The following is a 20,516-nucleotide window of genomic DNA, read 5'->3' as shown; positions in this document are numbered from 1 at the left end:
GAGCAGACACAGAGGGCTTGAGACAAGGAAGAATGTGTGACAGGAATCTCAAAGCTGAGAGCCCCAGGGAAGCACAAGCTGTCTGTCCGCTGTCTGTCCACTTGTCCCCAGAGCACTGAAGCCCTTGCAGAACTCTCTAGAAAAGGGCAGAAGGTGATTTGCAAGGGGGACCTTCACAGGGCTGGGGACCTACAGGCAAATAGGGTTCCCTAAAGGATCCTTGGCTGGCCGCTGTGGGCAGCCAGGCTCCCAGGACCAAGTGGCAGGACACTGCAGGGGGCTGGCCCATTCCACGGGAAGAGGACATTAACATCCCCAACACTTGGATACTGAGACCCTAAAACGATTAAAAACGATTAAATTTTTTTTTTTTTTTTTTTTTTTTTTTTTTTTTTTTTTTTTTTTTTGGGGAAAGTCAAGGTCTCACTATGCAGCCCTGGGTGGCCTAGAACTCACTATATAGACCAGGTGAGCCTGGAATTCTCAGAGATCTGCCTGCCTGTCCCTCTCAAATGCTGGGATCAAAGGTGTGCGCCACTCTGACCAACCGGTGGTGCTGGGATGGAGGCCAGGGCTCCATGCAAGCTTGGCAAGGGATCTGCTCCCTGAATCGCAGCCCCACCACCCACCTGCACTTGGGGAGCTGGGTGCAGGTTGTTTTCCTGCCTCAGCTGCTAAGGGTCCGGGAAATTTTTATCTTTCCGTTTTGAGGGACAAGGTCTCACTGTGTGACGCAGCCTGGTCTCAGTAAGGCAGTCCTGCCCCAGGCCCCGGGTGCTGGAATGTCACAAGGAGACATCCAGCTGTGCCTAGACCCTGCTTCCAGACTCTGGCAATTGAGCCCCTACTGTATGCAGCCCACGAGCATCCACACGCTCTCCTCCTCAGCCTCACCTCCCAGCCCCACAGCGGCAGTGGCCAGACTCTAGTCAGCCAGGAAGCCACCTGAAGGCTCAGGGCCACCCTTGGCACGAGGCAGGGAGGCGAGGGGTCACTGTCCACCCATTTTCTGTGTCTCTGGCTCATCCAGGATGTCTGCTTCTGTCCCCGCCCCCTGGCCCACTACCTGGGCTCGGGTCCACGGCCCTTCCGGACAGACTCTCCGGTGCCCCTGCCTCCACCCCTTCCCCACCCTGCGGTCTTGACCCCTGATACCATCCCAGAAGCTCCGCCTTATCTTCGGCCCCTGCCTCTAATCCCTTCGGTTCCAACCCCCTGACTCCACGGGTCCCTCCCCCTCGTTCAAAGGCCCAGCCCTCCCACAGGGCTTCCCCGCTTCTGTCCACCCTTCCCCGGCTCCTTCCCAACCCCGCCCTCCCTCCCCTGACCATCTCACCCGCCTACTTCTTCCTTCTTTCCTCCCTCTGCGCCCCCAGGAGTCCCTCCTCCTGACCTCCTGGTGCCCTCCCCTTCCTCTGCCCCTTCACCCCGCCCCACTCCCCCTCTTTCCCCAGCTGTCCTCGTCCCCTCCCCAGCCCCTCCGCAGACTCCCGCTGGAGCTCCCCCTCCCCCAAGTCTGCCCTCCCCTTCTTCCTTCTCCGGGTCGCCTCCCTCCTCCCCGCCCTCACTCGCTAGCCGGCAGGGGGCGCTGGGCAGAGGCGGGGCGGCGCGGGGACTGGCCGCGATGGGACCGGAGGCGGCGCAGACAAAGGCGCGGGCGGCGCGGGGCGCGCGGAGGGCGCGGGCCGAAGGCGGCGGCGGCGGCGGCGGCGGCGACGCGGGGTGAGCCGGGCGGGGGGGACCCCAGCTCCCGAGACGCGATCGGGGCGCTGGGGGCTTAGGAGGGCACAGACGGTTTCCAAAGTTGCAGACTGTGCGGCCGGGGCGGGGTGCTGTGGGTTGCAGGCTGAGGGGCTGGGGTCCTGGGGTGAGGGCTGGGGTCCTGGGGCGCAGAGCGCAGCCGCACTGGGTCCCCCAGCCCCGGGTCCGGGTGTTGGAGGTGCCGAATCGCGAGGCTCCGCTGCTTGGAAAGTTGCTGATCGGCGGCTCCCGGAGTTGGGGCGCACGGACTGTCCCGGCGCGGGTGGGGACCTGTCCCAAGTGGGATTCGGGTGCGGGGCTTCTGGAAGGAGCCCCGCCGCGCGCGATCGTGAGCCCCTGCCCTGCGCCGCCGCTCCGAGGCGCGTGACTACTTGGTGAGTAACTTTTCCCGATCTCAGCAAGTCCGGGCAGGAGAGGCCGGACCGGAAGGGCCTGGGTTAGGGGACCCCTTTTCCCCAATCTCCGCCAGTCCTAATCGCGTCCCCGACTCGAGTGGAGTCGCCCCTCCCCCGCGTGGGGGCTCCGGTTTCAGACCCGATGACCGCGACAGCAGCTGCCCAGGACAGCATGGGGGGGGCTGACCTCAGGAGCCTGGTCCTGTTCTCCCGCATCCGCAGTTCCTTCCTCCAGTCCCTCCGGATGCAGATGTGGGGATTCAGGAGGGTACCCAAAACTCCCGGGTGATGGGTACAGGCACCCACAGGAGGCTGGGGAGTCCCCTTCTCCAAGTCTTGTTCTCTGCTCACATGGTGGGAACTGGGAACTGGGATGAGCCGCTTGTCAACTGTGGGGGTGCGCGTGCGTGTGCGTGCTTGTGTGTGTGTGTGTGTGTGTGTGTGTGTGTGCGCGCGCGTGCACACTCGTGTGCGTGTTAAGGTCCCATTCTGTAGCCCAGGTTGGCCTCAAAGTCTCAACAATCTGGCCTCACCCTCCCCAGTGCTGGGATGACAGGCATGTGCCACCATGCCATACTTTCGTTTTGTCCTTTTTATAAAACATAGTTTATTTAACATATATGAGTGACCTGTCTTCAGGGACACCAGAAGAGGGAATCAGGTCCCATTATAGATGGTTGTGAGCATGTAGTTGCTGGGAATTGAACTCAGGTCCTCTGGAAGAACAGCCAGTGCTCTTAACCGCTGAGCCTTCTCTCCAGCTCCTGGTTTTGTCCTTTTAAATAGGCGAGGGCTCCCTGGAGACTCGACTTGGACTCCAAGGTGTAGCCTTGCCCTCGGGGTGTGTGCTCAGCTGTCCTTTTGTGGGAGCAGAGAGGTCCTGAGTTCCCTGCCCTCGGGGTGTGTGCTCAGCGGTCCTTTCCCAGGAGCAGAGTCCTGAGTTCCCTGTTAGGCCCAGGAAGCATTCCACTTTTATTCTCTGACATGGGGATCTGGCGAAGACACCCCAGGTGGCCTTGAACTCCTGGGATGCACGATCTCCTGGGATGCACGATCTAACGGCCTTGGCCTTCTGAGTAGATGGGGCCCCCGGCTCTCACCACTGACCCAGCTTTGTCCCACTTTTTGATGCATGGCCTTCTGCGGGGCTGCTGGGTGGGAGGGTGAATGAGGTGTCCCACTCCCGTGATGTTGGCCTCTTGCCCAGTTCGTGTGGGAGGACACTTTCCCGGTGGCTGGTAACCTGGAGTGTGAGTGTGACTTTGGCATGCCAAGGACCACTTGGCTGTTGTGGAGCTGTCTCCTACCCAGGCAGTTTGTTAGCGCTCTGTCACCTCTCTGATGACACTAGAGTCCTAGAGACCCCAGGTGTGGGGGCTTCTCCTCAAATGGAGAAGAGCAGAGTCTGTGGGCTGGGGTCCAGCTCCGTTGGTAGAGGGCTCGCCTGGCACACAGGGCTCTCCTGGCACACAGGGAGCTCTGAGCTCCACCCCAGCACCATGTGAACTGAGTGTGATGGTGCCAGCCTGTCACCCCAGCACTTGGGAAGCAGCGGCCAGAGGATCAGGAGTTCAAGTTCATTCTTGGCTACGTAGTGATTTCAAGGCCAGCCTGGGCGGGGACGGGTGTGGCTGCAGGACCTGCTGTCCCTTCCCTCCTTGCTGCTCTTGTGGAGGAAGTCGCCTGGATGACCCACTTGGCTTCAGCACCCCTGGATCCTTGCTCTCAAGCCCTTTCTCTCCCCAGAGACCAAACAAGTGGTTCCTGTCACCTCTCTGGGTACCCCTTAGACACCACCCCGCCCAGCCTGACCAATGTCCACAGCCAGGTGAGCGAGCGCCCGCCCACTCCGGTCAGGTCTAGCCCTCTGGGTGGCCGGCCCCCTGTAGAGCTTCTGTCCGCCCTGCAGGGAACAGCCCATCTTCAGCACCCGCGCGCACGTGTTCCAGATAGACCCCACCACCAAGAGGAACTGGATCCCAGCCGGCAAGCACGCGCTCACTGTGTCCTACTTCTACGATGCCACCCGAAATGTGTACCGCATCATCAGCATCGGGGGTGCCAAGGTCTGGGCGGGGACCTGGGGGCAGAGGTTGGCACCAGGATGTGAAGCCACAGGCCATGCTGGGTGACTTGTGAAATGGGGGGGTCTCTCTGGGACCTAGCTTCTTCCAGAAATAGCTTAGGCTGGGATCTCAGAGAGGAGCTAATCTGTTCAAACTTTCATCATTATTGTCAAGATGGGGGTACGGGACCTCAGTGGGCCAAGAATGCTACACTAGCCTCTCACTGGGATACCCTAGGCAGGGGCTCCACTCGTAAGCCGTGCCTCGGGGGGTTCTGGGTAGGGGTCCACTACTAGACAGGTGCCTAGGATTATTTTTTAATCCACTGTGTAGTTTAAGGCTGGCCCTAAACTTTAATACTCCTCCTCAGGCTGGCACGCTGGCACCCTGGCGGGCTGCTGGGCTCATGATGATCATTGTCATTCCTACCGATCTTAAATCTTGCTCTCCCCACCCCCAGGCTATCATCAACAGCACAGTCACCCCCAACATGACCTTCACCAAGACCTCTCAGAAGTTTGGTCAGTGGGCAGACAGTCGCGCCAACACTGTGTATGGCCTCGGCTTTGCCTCGGAACAGCAGCTGACCCAGGTGGGCAGGGGCACGGGCAGTGATTGGCATCTGCGGTCCTTGGGGTGGGTTCACAGACAGTAAGACCCCTTGAGTGCCCTGGGTAGTGTGGTCCTTTGCCACCTCACTCCAACTTTGCACACTCCTTGTGCCCCTTAGGGGCAATCAAATGGAAGCCTGGACTGGGCACACCCCCGCCCAGCAGCGCCTCTCTCCAGTTCTGCCATGGGTTCATTGTTTTTTCCAGACTTATTTTTGTTTATGTGTCTGTGTGTATTTGTGTGTGCCGGTGCCTGCAAGAGGTAAGAAGATGGCATTAGATTCCCTGGAGCTGGAGTTACAGGAAGTTGTTGAGGCGCCCGATACCGGTGATGGGGACTGAACTCATCTTTTGGAAGCACTCTTAATTGCTGAGCCATCTTTAACCCCCTCAATTTTTGTTTGGTTTTTTGTTGTTGTTCTCTTGGTTTTTTTGTTTTGTTTTCCGAGACAGGGTTTCTCTGTGTAGTTTTGGTACCTGTCCTGGAACTCACTCTGTAGACCAGGCTGGCCTCGAACTCACAGAGATCGGCCTGGCTCTGCCTCCCGAGTGCTGGGATTAAAGGCGAGTGCCACCACCACCCAGCCCCACCTCAATTTTTTTAAGAAAAAAAAATTATTTCTTTCTTTTTTTTTTTTTTTTTTAAGATTTATTTATTATGTATACCGTGTTCTGCCTGCAGGCCAGAAGAGGGCATCAGATCTCATTACAGATGGTTGGGAGCCACCATGTGGGTGCTGGGAATTGAACTCAGGACCTTTGGAAGAGCAGCCAGTGCTCTTAACCGTTGAGCCATCTCTCCAGCCCAAATTATTGCTTTTTTACTTGCTTTGAGTGTGAATGTGTGGGCACACCTACAGTTGGGTGTGAATGTGTGTGGGCACACCTACAGTTGGGTGTGAATGTGTGTGGGCACACCTACAGTTGGGTGTGAATGTGTGGGCACACCTACAGTTGGGTGTGAATGTGTGTGGGCACACCTACAGTTGGGTGTGAATGTGTGTGGGCACACCTACAATTGGGTGTGAATGTGTGTGGGCACACCTACAGTTGGGTGTGAATGTGTGGGCACACCTACAGAGGGCAGAGGGAAATTACCAGGTATCAGTTCCCTTTGTCCACTGTGCGGGTTCTGGAACCATCTTCAGACTTGGCAGCAAGCACCTTTGCAGTCATTGAACCATATTGATTTTTTTGTTTGTGCTTTGGTTTTTTTTTTTTTTTTTTTTTGAGACACAACAGCCCTGGCTGTCCTGGAACTCGCTCTGTAGCCCAGGCTGGCCTTGAACTCAGAGATCCACCTGCCTCTGCCTCGCGAGCTGAGATTAAAGGCGTGCGCCACCACTGCCTAGACTTTTTTTTTTTTTTTTTAAGTTTTAAGCCAAGGTCTCACGTTGTAGCCCAAGCTGTCTTTAAACTCTCAGCCATCTTTCTGCCTCTAGAGTGCTGGGATCTTGGGTGTGTACCACCACACCGGGCTGTGTACCACCACACCGGGCTTGTTTGTTTAGCGGCTCTCTGGTCTCCAGCAATCCTTCCTCAGCCTTCCTAGTGGTGAGGATTAGTCCTGGAGCCTGGTTTAAAACAAAAAAAATTCTGGGCATGGAGAGATGGCTTTGTGTTTCAAACCACTGGCTGCCCTTGCAGAGGACCCTGGTTCAGTTTGCAGCAGCCACATGGCAGCCCACAGCCATCTGTAGCTCCAGTTCCAGAGAATCTGATAGTTGGCCTTCGGGGCACCAGGCACACATGTGGTGCCCAGATATACATGCAGGAAAAACACTGATACACGTAAAATAAAATAAATATGTTTTTAAAAACTTATTTTCTTTCTTTATTTTTATTTTTTGTGGGTAGTAGGGTCTCACTATATGTATGTAACCCTGGCTGGTCTGGAACTTGCTAAGTAGACAAAGCTGGTCTCAAACTCACATTATCGCTAAGGCTAACCTTGAACTCCTAATCTGCCTGCTGGCACCTCTCACATGCTTAGACGACAGAAATGCACCACAGAGTGCAGTTTAAACATTATTGGGGGTGGGAGATGCCTCAGTGGTTAAGAGCATGAGCTGCTCTTGCTCAGCACCCATATGGCCGCTCACAACCTTCTGTAACTCCATGAAAGGTAATTTGAGGCCTCTAGTTTTGGGGGGCCTTTACACATATGTACATATAATTAAAAGTAATAAAAATAAATTAAAAACAAAGTTTTCTTTTAAAGGTTTTTTTTTATTACATGTATTTATTATTTCTGTGTTGTGTGACTGTATGTGTGTGCATGTGTGCTGTGGAAATCAAGGGCAGCCGGTGGGGGTCAGTTCCCTCCTGCTGTGCATGGCCCTCAGACCAAACTTAGGTCATCAGGCTTGACAACAAGCTTAGGGAGCCAGATCACTAGCCTCGAATTTTTTATAATTGCCAGGTGGTGGTGGCAGTGCATGTCTTTAATCCCAGTACTCAGGAGGCAGAGTCAGGCAGCGCTCTGTGAGTTCAAAGTCAGCCTGGTCTATAGAGTGAGATCCAGGACAGCCAGAACTACACAGAGAAACTCTGTCTCAAAAAAAAAAAACCAAACTTTTTATAATTAATTAATTAATTAATTATCTTTTCTTTTTGAGACAGATTTCTCGGTCTCTGTGTAGCCCTGGCTGTCCTAGAACTTACTCTGTAGACCAGGCTGGCCTGGAGCTCACAGAGATCCGCCTGCTTCTGCCTCTGAGTGCTGGGACTAAAGGCGTGCGCCACCACAGCCTGGCTTTTTATTTTTTAAGAAATGTATGTGTATTTGTGTTTATGCATGTGTGTGGATGCCCCCAAGAGGCCAGCAGGGGGCACTGGGTCCCCTGGAGTTAGCAGTTGTGAGTTCCTTGCCTGAGGCAGTGTGGAGCCTGTAGCGGTTTCTCTGTGACAGGCGCCTTCCCTCCTAGACACCGAGTCATTGCTCAGGTCTGCACAGATTATTTCTGATACATGAAAATTAATTTAATTTTATGTGCATTGGTGTTTTATTTGCATTCATGTCTGTGTGAGGGTGTCAGATCTCCTGCAACTGGAGTCACAGACACTTGTGAGCTGCCATGTGTTTGCTGGGAATTGAACCCTGTGTCCTCTTGAAGAATAGCCAGTGATCTTAACCATTGAGCCATCTCTCCAGCCCCTATGGAAAGTATTTTAAAGTGAAGAGAAAATGCATCATCACAGCCACAGAACCAGTGTCAGTTGTCAGGTGACCCACTTAGGAGGAGTGACAGGAGGCCCCCCCTCTCCCTGAGCTGTCGATACTGGCAAGTGTGAAGGACAGATGGGCGCCAGCCTCCGGCTGTCCATTCCAAGCCAGCCTGACAGGAACAGGGAGTCCCTTTCCATGTGGCTCACAACCTTAATGTCACCTCTGTGGTACACCACACCCCCTCCATGTGTGGTCACAGGGTTAACCTTTTACCACCTCCCCGAGGGCTCCAGGCTGACAGGACAGGTGATGAGGGAATGCCTCCTGACTGTCCCCCTGCCTCACCCCCAGTTTGCTGAGAAGTTTCAGGAGGTGAAGGAAGCTGCCAGGCTGGCTCGGGAGAAATCTCAAGATGGTGGAGAATTCACTAGTTCTGCCCTGGCCCTTGCCTCCCACCAGGTAAGACTGCACTCCCTGGCTACTGGACCCCATGCCTGCCACACTCCCGAGGCAGCTGTAATAAGCTTCTCATGTCAGGGGTCATGGCATTGTGCTGGTGTCTAAGGCTAGCTGATGGCTTTACTACATTTATGCATGTGTGTGCACACATGTGCATGTGCCTGGATGCACATGTGGGGGTCCAAGGACAATTTGTGGGAGTCAGTGGTGTCCTTTCAGCAGGGCATCAGGCTTGGTGACCAGCTCCTTCACCTACTGAGCCATCTCCACAGCCCATGCCTGTTTTGAGTGTGATGTTTTACGCCTCTGTACCCAGGGGAAAGCCGTTAGTGGAGAACAGTTGAAGTGTTCAGATCCGTTTCTGTAGGTTGTCCGGGTCTTGAGGGTTTAGTGAAGACTGGGGGGAGGGGGGCTTCCCATCCAGGAGCCTGGGGAACTATGGAGGGTGAGGAGGGAGCCCACACTGGGCTTCACGGGTCAGTTCAGACTCCCTGATCTAACACCCAGTGACCCCAGCCCTCCACTCAGTCAACCTTAGCTCCCACTGCGCCCTTGACTGAGGCAGGCGCCCACCGTGACCCAGTCCTGGCTCCCACACACAGGTCCCCCCGAGCCCCTTGGTCAGCACCAACGGCCCGGGCGAGGAGAAGCTGTTCCGAAGCCAGAGTGCAGACGCCCCCGGCCCCACCGAGCGGGAGCGGCTGAAGAAGATGCTGTCGGAAGGGTGAGGGTGGGGCTTCCGCGGAGGGGTGATGGGCGTGGCCGGGGCCTAAGGGGTGCATTGTAACCGACTGAGCCTTAGGGTGGCAGGCTCGGTGTTGCGGGGGCAGGGCCTTGACTGGCACTGAGGGGCACGGCTGGCAGCAGGGGTGTGCCAGGGAACCCCAGGACGGACCTTTGGGATGCAGGGGTCAGGGTCGTGGCTGGGGTCAGGGTCGTGACTGGGGTTAAGGGCTCGGGTGGTGGGATGAGGCCTGGGATGGCAATCTGGGGGAGGCAGGAATGGGTTTCCAAACATTTTGGGAAGTAGGCTCTTGCTGTGTATCCCATTCTGGCCTGGAACTCATTATGTAGCCTAGACGGACATCGAACTTAAGGGGATCCTCCTGTCTCAGCTCATGAGCCACACCTCCCTACTCCACGTACCATGGGCTCCCCTCCCCAGCTTAGTGTTGTTTTGACCCTGCTCCTAGCCCAGGAGGCCCCGCACCAAATGCCACCCGCTCTGACCACCACACCCCTGGCCCCGCGTCTTCCCCGCAGCTCCGTGGGTGAGGTCCAGTGGGAGGCCGAGTTCTTCGCACTCCAGGACAGCAACCAGAGGCTGGCGGGGGCCCTTCGCGAGGCCAACGCGGCCGCCGCGCAGTGGAGGCAGCAGCTGGAGGCCCAGCGTGCAGAGGCTGAGCGCCTGCGGCAGCGGGTGAGGACCCCCACACCCCGTCTGCCCCGTGTCGGTCTCCAGAGAGTCGTCTCTTACTGTAAAAACGTGAGACCATAAGAGCCTCCCAGGGGTCATCAGGCCCTCCATGTCCCAGGACCGCTGAGCTGTGTGTGTGCAGGTGGCGGAGCTGGAGGCCCAGGCGGCTGCAGAGCCGGTCCCGGCGGCCCCCGCGGCGGCGGCGGCGGCGGCGGGCGAGAAGGAGGCAACCGGCCAGTCCGTGGAGCAACTTGAGGCTCAGGTGCAGACCAAGGACCAGGTGAGCCAGGGGCAAGCTCCAGGGTCTTGCCCTTGCCCATGCCTTCCTGGGACTCCAGGGCCCTCTGAGCAGACCCAGGTCCCTCTCTCTAGGAGATCCAGACTTTGAAGAATCAGAACTTGGGGACACGAGAAGCTCCTGACACCACTGAGCGGGAGGAGACACAGCAGAAGGTTCAGGTTGGCTGTGGGATGTGACCGGGCCCCTGAGGTCCAATGGGTTCCATCTGCCTGTGAGCAGGATGGTAATGCCTACCCAAAGTTGTAAGGCCTTAGCACATACTAGCCTCATACCTAGTCCCCCCGCACCTGAGCAGTCTGAGGCCCAAGGGAGCTCTCAGAGACCTCACCCAAGAAAGTACCTGGAGTGAGTGTCCCCAAGATTCCTGAGGAGGAAGTTGGGGAAATGACTGCTGTCCTTGGGGATGGGTGCAGCTTGTGCAAAGGTCTAGAGGTCAGGACCCCCCAGAATTGGTGTCCTGCCCGGGGGACAGTGAGAGGATCTGCAGGAAGGTGGTTCTGTGTCCACCGTGGGTTTATGGTGTGTGCGCACACAGGTGCTCCCATGTGGATGCGGGCTCATGTACGTGAGGCAGCCAGAGGCTGGGGCGTCTTCCATTTTGCCCCACCCCATCCTGAGACAATCCGTCACTGAGGGTGAAGCTCAGATCGTCTAGGCTGGGTGCCGAGGCTGAGCAGCAGGGATTTGCTCTCCCACCCTTGAGGTTACAGCAGCTAGCAGTATGTGGGACACCGGGTCTTACATGGGTGGAGGGATTGGAATTCAGGCCCCTCAGGTTAGCGCCAGGCGCTTTACAATCCCTTTAGCTATGGACTACTCACCTGTTAAAAACGTTTCTATGTCTTTGGTGGTTTTCCTGAGTTGGCAACTTTAGGAGTCAGGTCTCTTTTACCATGTGGGCACTGGTGATTAAACTTTCACCTGGGTATGTTTGTGATGCTGTGTCTTTAGCTGCAGCTGGTCAGTAACTCACAGAGATCCACCTGCCTCTACCTCCCAGTGCTGGGATCAAAGCTGTGCGCCACCACACTCGGCCTAGGTTTTAACATTTAATTGTGTGTGAGTTAGCTACACTCGTGCAGATTCCCTCCGAGGTGTTGGATCCCCAAGGAGTCACATATGGTTGAGTCGCCCCTTGTGGGTGCTTGGAAGCGAACCCAGGTCCTCTGGAGAAGTTCATGCTCTTAAGCACTGAATCATCTCCCCAGCCCTTCATCTTGCTCTTAGAAACAGCTGGGAAAGGCTTCGGCGGGCCAGTGTGCTCCAGGGAATCCTGTCTCCCAAGCACTGGGATGCTTAGCTGCTGCTTCTGTGGCTGCTGGGCTCTGAACTCACACTGGGCACCTCAGACTTTTAGGACACTTTACTGCTGTTGTGTCCCAGCCTGTGGGAGCCATGGACCACACCCAGCAGGAAGGGCAACCAGAAGCCTCCTAGTTTGCCCCACCCCACGCTCCTTCCTCCCCTGTAGGATCTGGAAACACGGAACGCCGAACTGGAGCAGCAGCTGCGGGCAATGGAGTGCAGCCTGGAGGAGGCGCGGGCGGAACGCGAGCGCGCGCGGGCAGAGGTGGGCCGGGCCGCACAACTGCTGGACGTGCGGCTGTTCGAGCTGAGCGAGCTGCGCGAGGGCCTGGCGCGCCTGGCAGAGGCGGCACCCTAGTTGGCCCCGTGGGTCTGTGACCCCAAGGTGCCCTGGCAGGGGCCCAGGGCTGCCGCTGAGCTTTGCACTGTGTAGAGTTTTCTAGAATCCATGGGTGGCGCTGATACCCAGATTGCATTTCTACGTGGCTGTACAAGTGCGTGGCGCTGCGGGCACCTGCTGCCGCTGGCTGCTGCCACCCTCGTCCCAGGGATGTGGAGGAGGGCCTCAGTGGTCATCCCCGTGGGGCAACAGAGGCTTTGGGGACCAGAGACCCGCAGCCTGCACCCATCCCGCCTCATTCTCAAGTCAGACTGCCAGGTTCGGAGTGTTTACTGAGGTCCTCTGGGGCCCGCCCCGCGGCGGGCGCTCCCTGCTTTCTGTCGCTGCCGAAGCGTCTGCCCCACCTTCTCCTTGAAGCGGCGGTTCTGCTGCTTGATCTTGGCCAGCTCCGCCTTGCGCTTAGCCTCCAGGTCCGGGTCCTGAGGAAGGGAGCGGCTGAGAAAGGCAGGCGCAGGGAAGCTTCCCAGGGTAGCTCTCCCCAAGCCCAGCCCACCCTTACTGGCCACACCCCCACGCCTGGCCCTGCCCACCGGGCCCTCCCCACCCCGGTCCACCTTCCCCTCCAGAATCAGCTGCTTCCGCTTGTTGATCTCCTTCTTTTCATCGAAATGCGAGGCCTCCAGTTTCTAGCAGGAGAGAGCACAGGTCAGGACAGGCCCGCGGGGAGCCCCGCCCCACACCCCGACAGCCGAGGCCACTCACGATCTCACATTCTCTGCGCACCACGTTGACCTGCGTGAGGATGTTCAGGACCTCGGCCTCCTCCACCGCCAGCTCCTCCAGCTGCTTCTCTGCGGAGCGGGAGGGAGACCCAGACAGCAGCACTGAGTGGGGCTGAGTGCCATTGGCCCTCTGCACCCCCACTTCTGGATGTCTGCATCCAGCCATATGTGGACTGATGACATTCAAAAAATGCAAAATTGTGCCTGTTATCACAACACTGGGAAGGCAGAGGCAGGGGGATCACTGTGAGTTCCAGGCAAGCTCTGTAGAGCAAGGATCTCTCTCAAATAAATGAATGAATAAATGAAGGAGTGAATGAGGTGAGATCCAGGACTTTTGGACCACTGTGGCTAGGCTGAGAAAGCTCAGGAAAGAGCTGCAGGGTCCAGATGTGTGTCAGGGGCTGTTTAAGATGGGGCGGGCTACAAGCCATGCCGCAGCTCAAGTCCTGCCCCCCCCCCCAGACGCCCCTCCGGGCTGGCGGCCCTGTGCACGGCAGGCTTCTCTGTAGTGGTGGCTGGGCACCAGGGACGCAGCACTCTGCAGTCCTAGGATGACCCAGGCAGGGAAAGCGACCTCCCAGCCTTGGGCAGGTCCCACCCATGGACCCTACCCACTTACTGATCTGCTCCTCGATGGCATGCAGCAGGTGGATGTCATACTGCGTCACCAGTGTGATGGCCCGTCCCTGCCGCCCTGTGGGGACACAACTGTTAGAGGACCCGGGCCCACCAAGTGGCTCATCTCAGCTGGTCAGCTCAGAGGAGCAGGCTCTACCCAGGGTAGGGCTGGATGTGGGAGCTGGAGGGTAATGGGGGGCAGCTCTGCTAAGCCGGCCTTCTGTGAGGGCGGGCAGCACGCTGCTTTCCCTCTTCAGCTGGGCTGCCAGGAAGCCAGGGCTCAGCCCTGCTCTGCTGCCCTTGACAGTGAGTGAACAAGCTGAAGCACCATGGGCTGACGGGGCCTATGACCCACGGGACCCACGGCGGCTGCAGACAGGCTTCTCGCTCGGTGCTTATTATTTAGGGCAGGGCCCCTCAGAATTCCCTAAAGCCACAGGATCGGACTGCCAGCCCCGTCCATCCCAGCAACCCTGTCTCTCCTGCTTATAGGCATGAGGGAGCATCAAAGCACATGTCCCCCTGGTTCCTGGGTCAGCATCCCAGGCCAAGAGTGCACTGGGAAGGTGTCTCCACTGAATCTTTGATTCTGAAGACCTGAGCTCCCCAGGGTCTCTCACTGCAGCTGGAACCTCCTACACCTGGCTCGGCTCACCTGCACGGGCTGTTCGACCAACTCGGTGGATGTAGATCTTGGGGAGCCCAGGGGTGTTGTGGTTGATGACCACCTGCACAGTAGGGATGTCCAGGCCCCTGGAGGAACAGAGCACTCAACTGGGGAGTCCATGCTGGGAGACCAAAGCTGACACTCAGCCATCCGCATGCCCAAGTCCAGCTTCCTGGTCTCATGGTGGCTCAGGCCACCGCAGGAAAAGCATGCTGCCCTGGGCCTACTCACCTCGAGGCCACATCAGTGGCAATAAGAATCCGGTAGACGCTGGACTTGAACTTGGCCAGGGCTGCAAAGCGCTCTTTCTGTACCACAGGTGGGGAAAAGTTGGTGAGCAGACGGAGGGGGATGGGGATGGGGACGGGGCAGAGACCAGGGAGGAGGCAGTTGCAGAACCAGGAGGATCTCTGAGAGTTCGAGGCCAGCCTAGTCTAAACAGAGTTCCAAGACAGGGCTACATAGAGAGACCCTGTCTCAAAATACCAAAAAAAAAAAAGACAGAGTAGGCTGGCTTTGACCTCCAGATCTTCCTGCCCCACCTCTCGATTGCTGTGTCTAGGGGTGTATACACACACACAACACACACACACACACACACACACACACAGAACAGGCATATAAACTATGCATCCAGGTAGACATATACAGAACAGGCATACAAACTACCCAGTTTATATGGCTGAGGATGGAACCCAGGGCCCCATACATGCCGGGCAAGCACTCTACCAAGTGCGCCCCGTGCCCAGCCTGAGTGGCGGCATGTGAGGTTGGAGGCTGTGGCCACGGCCCATCACCTGCTTCATCATGGAGTGCAGCGACACTGTGGGGAAGTTGAACTTCCGAAGCATCATGCAAAGGATTTGGCAGGTCCTGGTGGGAAAAGGGTGGTTGTGGGTGTCCTGCCCAAGCCACCAGGATGTCACACAAGTGACCTAGAGCCGTAGAAAGGCTGATGCTGCTGTGTGCTTCTCAAAGCCTGAACCAACAAGGACCGGCCCTGACCTGGTACTGACTTCCAGATTAGTCTCTCCAGTCCTGGGCACTGCCATGCCTGATGGCCATGCCTCTCCACAGCCAACACCTCCTCTTCTGCGGACAGACCCCCACCCTCCTGTCTCTGCCCTCGGACACAGTCAACAGCTATTATGAGACTCTGGTTTGGTTTGAGTCAGGGTCTCACTATGTAGCTCTGGCTGGCCTGGAGCTTCCTATATAGACCAGGCTAGCCTCAAATTCACAGATCTGCCTGCCTCCTGGGTGCACCAGCAGGCCAGGCCTGGCAGCTCACCTTCCCATGGGTGGGGGAAGCTGGCCTGTGGGAATTCTAGCCCAGGTGGCGGGGCCTCTCACTCACCTGCAGGTGCTGGTGAAGATGATAATGGAGCAGTCCTCCAGCTGGTCTTGGAAGGTCTGGACCAAGTGCACCAGGTAGGCGTCCTTCACCTTCTCCGGCACCAGCAGGTAGTGCTGGTCAAGCTGCTCCACCGTGCGCACCCTGGCGGTGGAGGGCAGAGCGGCACAGCCTCAGTTTCTCATTCTGCCTGAACCCTCTGGTCCGACCCTCACCCACAGCTTTGGAACTCACGGGGCCTGCGCCTCCCAGAAGAAGGGCTGGTTGGTGGCCAGGCCCTGCAGCTCCTTGAGGGTGTCGGTCAGCGTGGCACTGAACAGCAACGTTTGCCTGCGTGCCGGAACGGAGGCCAGGATTGTCTCCAGGTCTGCGGTGAAGTCGGTGCACCCCTGCTCCAGTAGCCGGTCCGCCTCGTCCATCACCTGCATCAGAGGGGTGGGACGGGGGGCTGGGCCAGCGCAAGAACAGAAAACACAACGCAGGGCCAGCCCGAGCTCCGCACACCCGCTTTTCAGGGACGATGCAATGGGCTCCCCAACACCGTCCCCAGCCTCAGCAGTGTCACCTGCTCTGCAGGCCCTCTAGGGAGCCCCCTCTATTTGCTGTGTCTCTACTGGGCTTTTTGTTTGTATGAGGCAGGGTCCTGACTGTCCCAGAACTCACAATGTAGACCAGGCTAGCCTCAAACTCAGAGACCCTTCTGACTCCACCTCCCAAGTGCTGGGATGGAAGGTGAGTGCCACCACGCCCAGGTGGCACTTGTCTTTATCTCTAGCCCTTTGCCCAGGGATCTATGAGACCAATGTCAAGAATGGATGTCAGGCCGGGCGGTGGCTCACATCAACACAGAGTTCCAGAACAGCAGGGCTGCATGGAAAGACCCTGCCTCAGACAGGACAGGAAAGAAGGAAAGGAAAGGGGAAAGAGGGGAAAGAGGAAAGAGGGGAAAGAGGAGGAAGAGGGGAAAGAGGGAAAGGGGAAAGGGGGAAAGGGGAAAAGGGGAAAGAGGAGGAAGAGGGGAAAGAGGGAAAGGGGAAGGGAAGGAAAGGAAAGGGATCCTGGTGTCTGGCTCCAGGCCCTAGGGAGAGCACAGGCGGCTGGCTTACCAGGAATCGGATCTTCTTCATGTTGAAAGTGTTGGAGCTGCGCAGGTGGTCGGCCAGACGCCCAGGGGTGGCAATCACCACATGCGGCTTCCGAGAGAGCTCTAGCGCCTGCGCCACCATGTCTGGAGTGGAGGGAGAGGTGAGGCCGGGTGGGTGGGATCGGCAGGGACCCCATGGCCCACCTCAGCCTCTCAGCCCTCATACCCATGCCGCCAACGATAATGCAGTCCTTCAGGCCCAGGGGCTTTCCCAGCACCCGGAACTGCTCAGCAATCTGGTAGGCCAGCTCCCTGTGGGTGAGAAGGGCCAGCTGGGTCAGTGAGCACCTGTGCCTGTCTCCTGTCCTTTCTCCTTCCCCGGGCTCCTTGTGGCCTCCACCTCCCTAATGTTGATGGCCTCCTCAAAATCAATTCTAACAGGACTGGCAACGTGGCTCAGGAGGGAAGGTACAAGCTGCCACCCTGAGTTCCACCCTCAGGACCCGCATGGTGGAAGGAAGAGCTGACTCGTGCAGGTGGTCCTCTGACCTCCACATGAGGTCATGGCAGGCACACACAAACAGTAAATCAACACATAAGGAGAACTGATTCCTGCAGGTGGTCCTCTGACCTCCACATGTGCACATGCCATGCACATACAAACAGTAAATCAACACATAAGGAGAACTGATTCCCGCAGGTGGACCTCTGACCTCCACATGAGGTCATGGTATGCACACACAAACAGTAAATCAACATAAGAGCAAAGTGTTCACTGCTCAAGTGTGAGGACCTAAGTTCAGATCTGCAGCCTCCTTGCAAAGGCTCCGTGCCGCTGTTATCTCTCACCTCAGTGGGGGGTGAGGGAGGGCAATGAGGCAGCAGGGTGGCGGGGCTCACTGGCCACCCAACCTCACCAATTAATGCGCCCTCGTTTCAGTGAGGAACCCTGTCTGGATTTTGATGCCCTCTTCTAGTGTGCAGACAAGGCACATGAAACAATAAATCTAGCCAGGAGGTGGCGGCGCATGCCTTTAGTCCTAGCACTCGGGAGGCAGAGACAGTGGATCTCTGTGAGTTCAAGGCCAGCCTGGTCTACAGAGTGAGTTCCAGGAAAGGTTCCAAAGCTATACAGAGAAATGCTGTCTCAAAAAACCAACAAACAAACGAACAAAAAAAAAAAAAAAAAAAAAAAAACCTGGCCTATACAGTGAGTTCCAGGACAGCCAGGGCTACAAAGTGAGACCCTGTGGTGTGGGGGTGGAAAGGAGTTCAGAAGAGGACCCAATGGGTCAGAGACCTGAGTTCAGTTCCCAGTACCCACAGTAGACAGCATGTAATTCCAGGAGACCTGACACCCTCTCCTGGCCACTGTGGGTACTGCACTCACATGCATATAACCACACACAAACATATGTATCATTAACATAAATCTTTTTTTAAAAAAGCAAATAAGATGGAGGGCAATTAAGGAACATGCCTGACATTACCCTCTGGCCTCTATACAATCTAACCTTCAGTGTGACACTTGAGACCCACATTCAAGGTACACTAATAGTGCTCCAGCATCCCTTCTGTTTTCGGTCCTCTCAACCTCTGTACACAGGAAGCTATAGGCCTACAATATCCTTGAGCAGTGTGTATGTGTAAGCCATGGCACTTCTGTGGTGGTCAGAGGCCAATTCGCCGGAGTCAGTTCTCTCCTACCATGTGTGTCCCTGGGGTTGAACTCAGGTCATCAGGATTGTAGACACCCTTTCCCTGCTAGGCAATCTTGCTGACCCAAGAATATCTTTTTGTTTCCCTAGCTGTGAGATCGCTTGTAGCTCCCTCCTGGCCAGCCTTTCCTGAGTCCTAGGAACTTATCACACATACCATGAGTCCTGCTTGATTCTGCATTCCTACAAAAAGGAGTGATTCTTATCCTATTTTATACAAGAGGAAATGTTGTGGGAGACTGTACACTGTGTGAAGATATATCACTGTAATAAAAAGCAGAACGGACAATAGCTGGGCAGGGGGTATAGGTGGGATTTCAGGGAGAGAAAGGAAGAGGAGGAGAATCTAGGCATGCAAGAGATGCCAGGAGACACAGAGAAGAAACAGGAGGCGAGGCGCAAGACAGAGAAGAGAGGTAATGTCACATGATAAAACAGATTAATATAAATCAGTTAATTTAAGTTATAAGAGCTAGTTGGGAACAAGCCTAAGCTATAGGCTGGGCTTTCATAAATGAGTAATAAGTCTCCATGTCATTATTTGGGAGCAGGCTGGTGGGAGAGAGAAAGACTTGGGGTCAAGGCGCTCGCTTCGAAAGCACAGCCTGATTAGTCACATGCAAGGGGTGTGTGGAGGCTCACCTGGTGGGTGTCAGGACCAGGCAGAAGATGCCGTAAGGGTCCTCACACAGCTTCTGCAAGACGGGAAGCACAAAGGCGGCTGTCTTGCCACTTCCTGTCTTTGCACAGCCCAAGCAATCTCGACCTGGGTAGATGGCAAAGCAGTACATGAAGCAGGGGCCACAGCCGCTCCGTTGGGCATTCACTCATTATTGTAAGAAACAGATGTTTATAAAAGTCTGTTTTCAGTATGAAGTGCACTTAGAGTTCATCAAGGTTACAGATGAGCTGGGCCCCTTTCCCCTAGTTGGTGGCTACTTGTCTTAGAATTCTAAGGCTTGGCTGGGCAGTGGTGGCGCACGCCTTTAGTCCCAGCACTCGGGAGGCAGAGACAAGTGGATCTCTGTGAGTTCGAGGCCAGCCTGGTCTACAGAGTGAGTTCCAGGACAGGCTCCAAAAGCTACACAGAGAAATCCTGTCTCAAAAAACAGAACAAACAAAACAAAAAAGAATTCCAAGGGTTGGAGAATTACAGGTGTCTGCTATGTGACTGAGCCCATGATCAGAAAAGGAGGGCAGCCTCAAGCTCCAAATTATTCATTAGATAAGGCTTGGGGGTCCTAAACCAATGGGATGGGGAGTCTGGGAAGGGGACAAGCCCTGCTGGTCTACGGAAGAAAAGGTTATGAACTTTTCTAGATTTGGGAAAAGGCTTCCAAGCTTGCTGGAAATCGGCACACCAGACATTTTTGCCTTTTCTCTGTGCTGGCACCTTTTCCACAGAACGGAATATTAAAAACTGTTTCATTTTTCACTAGTTCCTTGAGTTTGTTATTACTATCTAATCTCCCCAATCATTATGATTGCTTCTTTGAAACAAAGTTTCAAGTAGCCCAGGCTGGTCTGGAACTTGCTACATAGCTGAGGACTATCCTGAACCCTTGACTCTCCTGCTTCCACCTGCTGTATATTGGGATGACTGAGAGTCACCACGCCTGGCTCCGAGGATGTCTCTTTTTTGTTTTGTTTTTTTTCGAGACAGGTTTTTCTGTGTAGCTTTGGAGCCTGTCCTGGAACTCGCCTCTGCCTCCCGAGTGCTGGGATTAAAGGCGTGTGCCGCCACCGCCGCGACCGCCCGGCCCAGGGACGGCAAAGGTGAACTGGAACGAAGAGCACTGGCACAAACCCGGAGCCCTGATTTTCACCTGTAGTTTGACGGCTCCTGTTTCTGTTTGCTAAGTCAAAATGACCGCCAGCTCTACCCTATTTTTGCTGTGCCACGGATTCATTCACCAAACTCTCCCTATGCTCGGCACTACGAAAATTTCGGAGGTGCCGTTGCCTATGTGACGACGCACACGAGTCCGTCGCGGCCCGAAAGTCAACACTGCGGGTCAGGGTCCCGGAAGCAGCCAAAGCCGACCCTGACGCGTGGGACCCAAGTTAGACTCACGATGAGGGGACAAAGAACGGCACGGGAAGAGCGGAGAGGACTCACCCTCCAGGATTGCCGGGATGCAGCCGAGTTGCACCGGCGTGGGCTGCTTCAACCCCAGCTGCCGACATTGTTCCACGAGCCACGAGGACAGCCCGAGCTCAGCGAACCCCGCCATGCTCCGGAGTGGCGCGGAGAGCAACTGATGGACACGTCCGGCGCGCTAATATTGCGTCACGTGCACCTATCCTGGTTCCTCAGCCAATCCCAGCCTCGACAGCTTTTCTGGCGTTTTCTGCCTGAAACCGTCGTGTTCGTTGACTAGATACGAACTACAATTCCCAGGAGGCTTTGCATCACGCGGCTTCAGTTTCAATGCCGCCGATTGGTCCGGTAGGACTATGTTTCCC

The 20,516-nt window shown here is 56.1% G+C and overlaps 2 protein-coding genes across 6 annotated transcripts; one reads left to right on the top strand and one right to left on the bottom strand.

The window, feature by feature from the left end:
* Positions 1-1,681: 1,681 nt before the first annotated feature.
* Homer3 (homer scaffold protein 3) lies at positions 1,682-12,918 on the top strand. 3 transcript variants are annotated; one of them, XM_028856931.2, is made up of 10 exons: positions 1,682-1,722; positions 3,903-3,984; positions 4,066-4,222; positions 4,683-4,814; positions 8,354-8,461; positions 9,064-9,185; positions 9,725-9,881; positions 10,021-10,158; positions 10,251-10,337; positions 11,651-12,918. In XM_028856931.2, exons 2-10 carry the CDS (start codon positions 3,971-3,973, stop codon positions 11,840-11,842), a joined length of 1,107 nt encoding a protein of 368 aa, XP_028712764.1. In that variant the 5' UTR covers positions 1,682-1,722; positions 3,903-3,970; the 3' UTR covers positions 11,843-12,918. The 3 variants fall into 3 exon arrangements, with proteins under 3 accessions (XP_028712764.1, XP_028712765.1, XP_028712763.1); XM_028856932.2 differs by lacking the exon at positions 1,682-1,722 and adding an exon at positions 1,768-2,135; XM_028856930.2 differs by lacking the exon at positions 1,682-1,722 and having other exon boundaries at positions 2,850-3,984.
* On the bottom strand, positions 11,216-20,451 carry Ddx49 (DEAD-box helicase 49). Of its 3 annotated transcripts, XM_028856929.2 has the most exons (13): positions 20,170-20,448; positions 18,693-18,816; positions 16,559-16,644; positions 16,355-16,476; positions 15,483-15,670; positions 15,252-15,392; positions 14,692-14,767; positions 14,126-14,202; positions 13,883-13,980; positions 13,229-13,303; positions 12,587-12,675; positions 12,439-12,510; positions 11,216-12,303 (listed from the first exon to the last, which is right to left on the bottom strand). In XM_028856929.2, exons 1-13 carry the CDS (start codon positions 20,282-20,284, stop codon positions 12,154-12,156), a joined length of 1,413 nt encoding a protein of 470 aa, XP_028712762.1. In that variant the 5' UTR covers positions 20,285-20,448; the 3' UTR covers positions 11,216-12,153. The 3 variants fall into 3 exon arrangements, with proteins under 3 accessions (XP_028712762.1, XP_037067756.1, XP_037067757.1); XM_037211861.1 differs by having other exon boundaries at positions 11,216-12,510; positions 20,170-20,451; XM_037211862.1 differs by lacking the exon at positions 18,693-18,816 and having other exon boundaries at positions 11,216-12,510; positions 20,170-20,451.
* Positions 20,452-20,516: the final 65 nt, after the last annotated feature.

Source organism: Peromyscus leucopus, chromosome 17 (genome assembly GCF_004664715.2).
Source record: "Peromyscus leucopus breed LL Stock chromosome 17, UCI_PerLeu_2.1, whole genome shotgun sequence".
In the NCBI taxonomy this organism is placed as follows: Eukaryota; Metazoa; Chordata; class Mammalia; order Rodentia; family Cricetidae; genus Peromyscus; species Peromyscus leucopus.
The sequence above is the reverse complement of the archived record's forward strand: the minus strand, read 5'-3'. Positions and strand labels throughout refer to the sequence as shown.

Bases quoted from the DNA above. Each gene is read 5' to 3' on its own strand.
- Ddx49 (XM_037211861.1), bottom strand. From the start codon at position 20,284: ATGGCGGGGTTCGCTGAGCTCGGGCTGTCCTCGTGGCTCGTGGAACAA. The intron at 16,477-16,558 runs GTATGAGGGCTG...CCTCCACTCCAG, and splicing joins CATTATCGTTGGCGGCATGG to ACATGGTGGCGCAGGCGCTA. The intron at 13,304-13,882 runs GTGAGCCGAGCC...GTGTCCCCACAG, and splicing joins TGGTCGAACAGCCCGTGCAG to GGCGGCAGGGACGGGCCATC.
- Homer3 (XM_028856931.2), top strand. The intron at 4,223-4,682 runs GTCTGGGCGGGG...CCCCACCCCCAG, and splicing joins TCAGCATCGGGGGTGCCAAG to GCTATCATCAACAGCACAGT. The intron at 4,815-8,353 runs GTGGGCAGGGGC...CCTCACCCCCAG, and splicing joins CGGAACAGCAGCTGACCCAG to TTTGCTGAGAAGTTTCAGGA.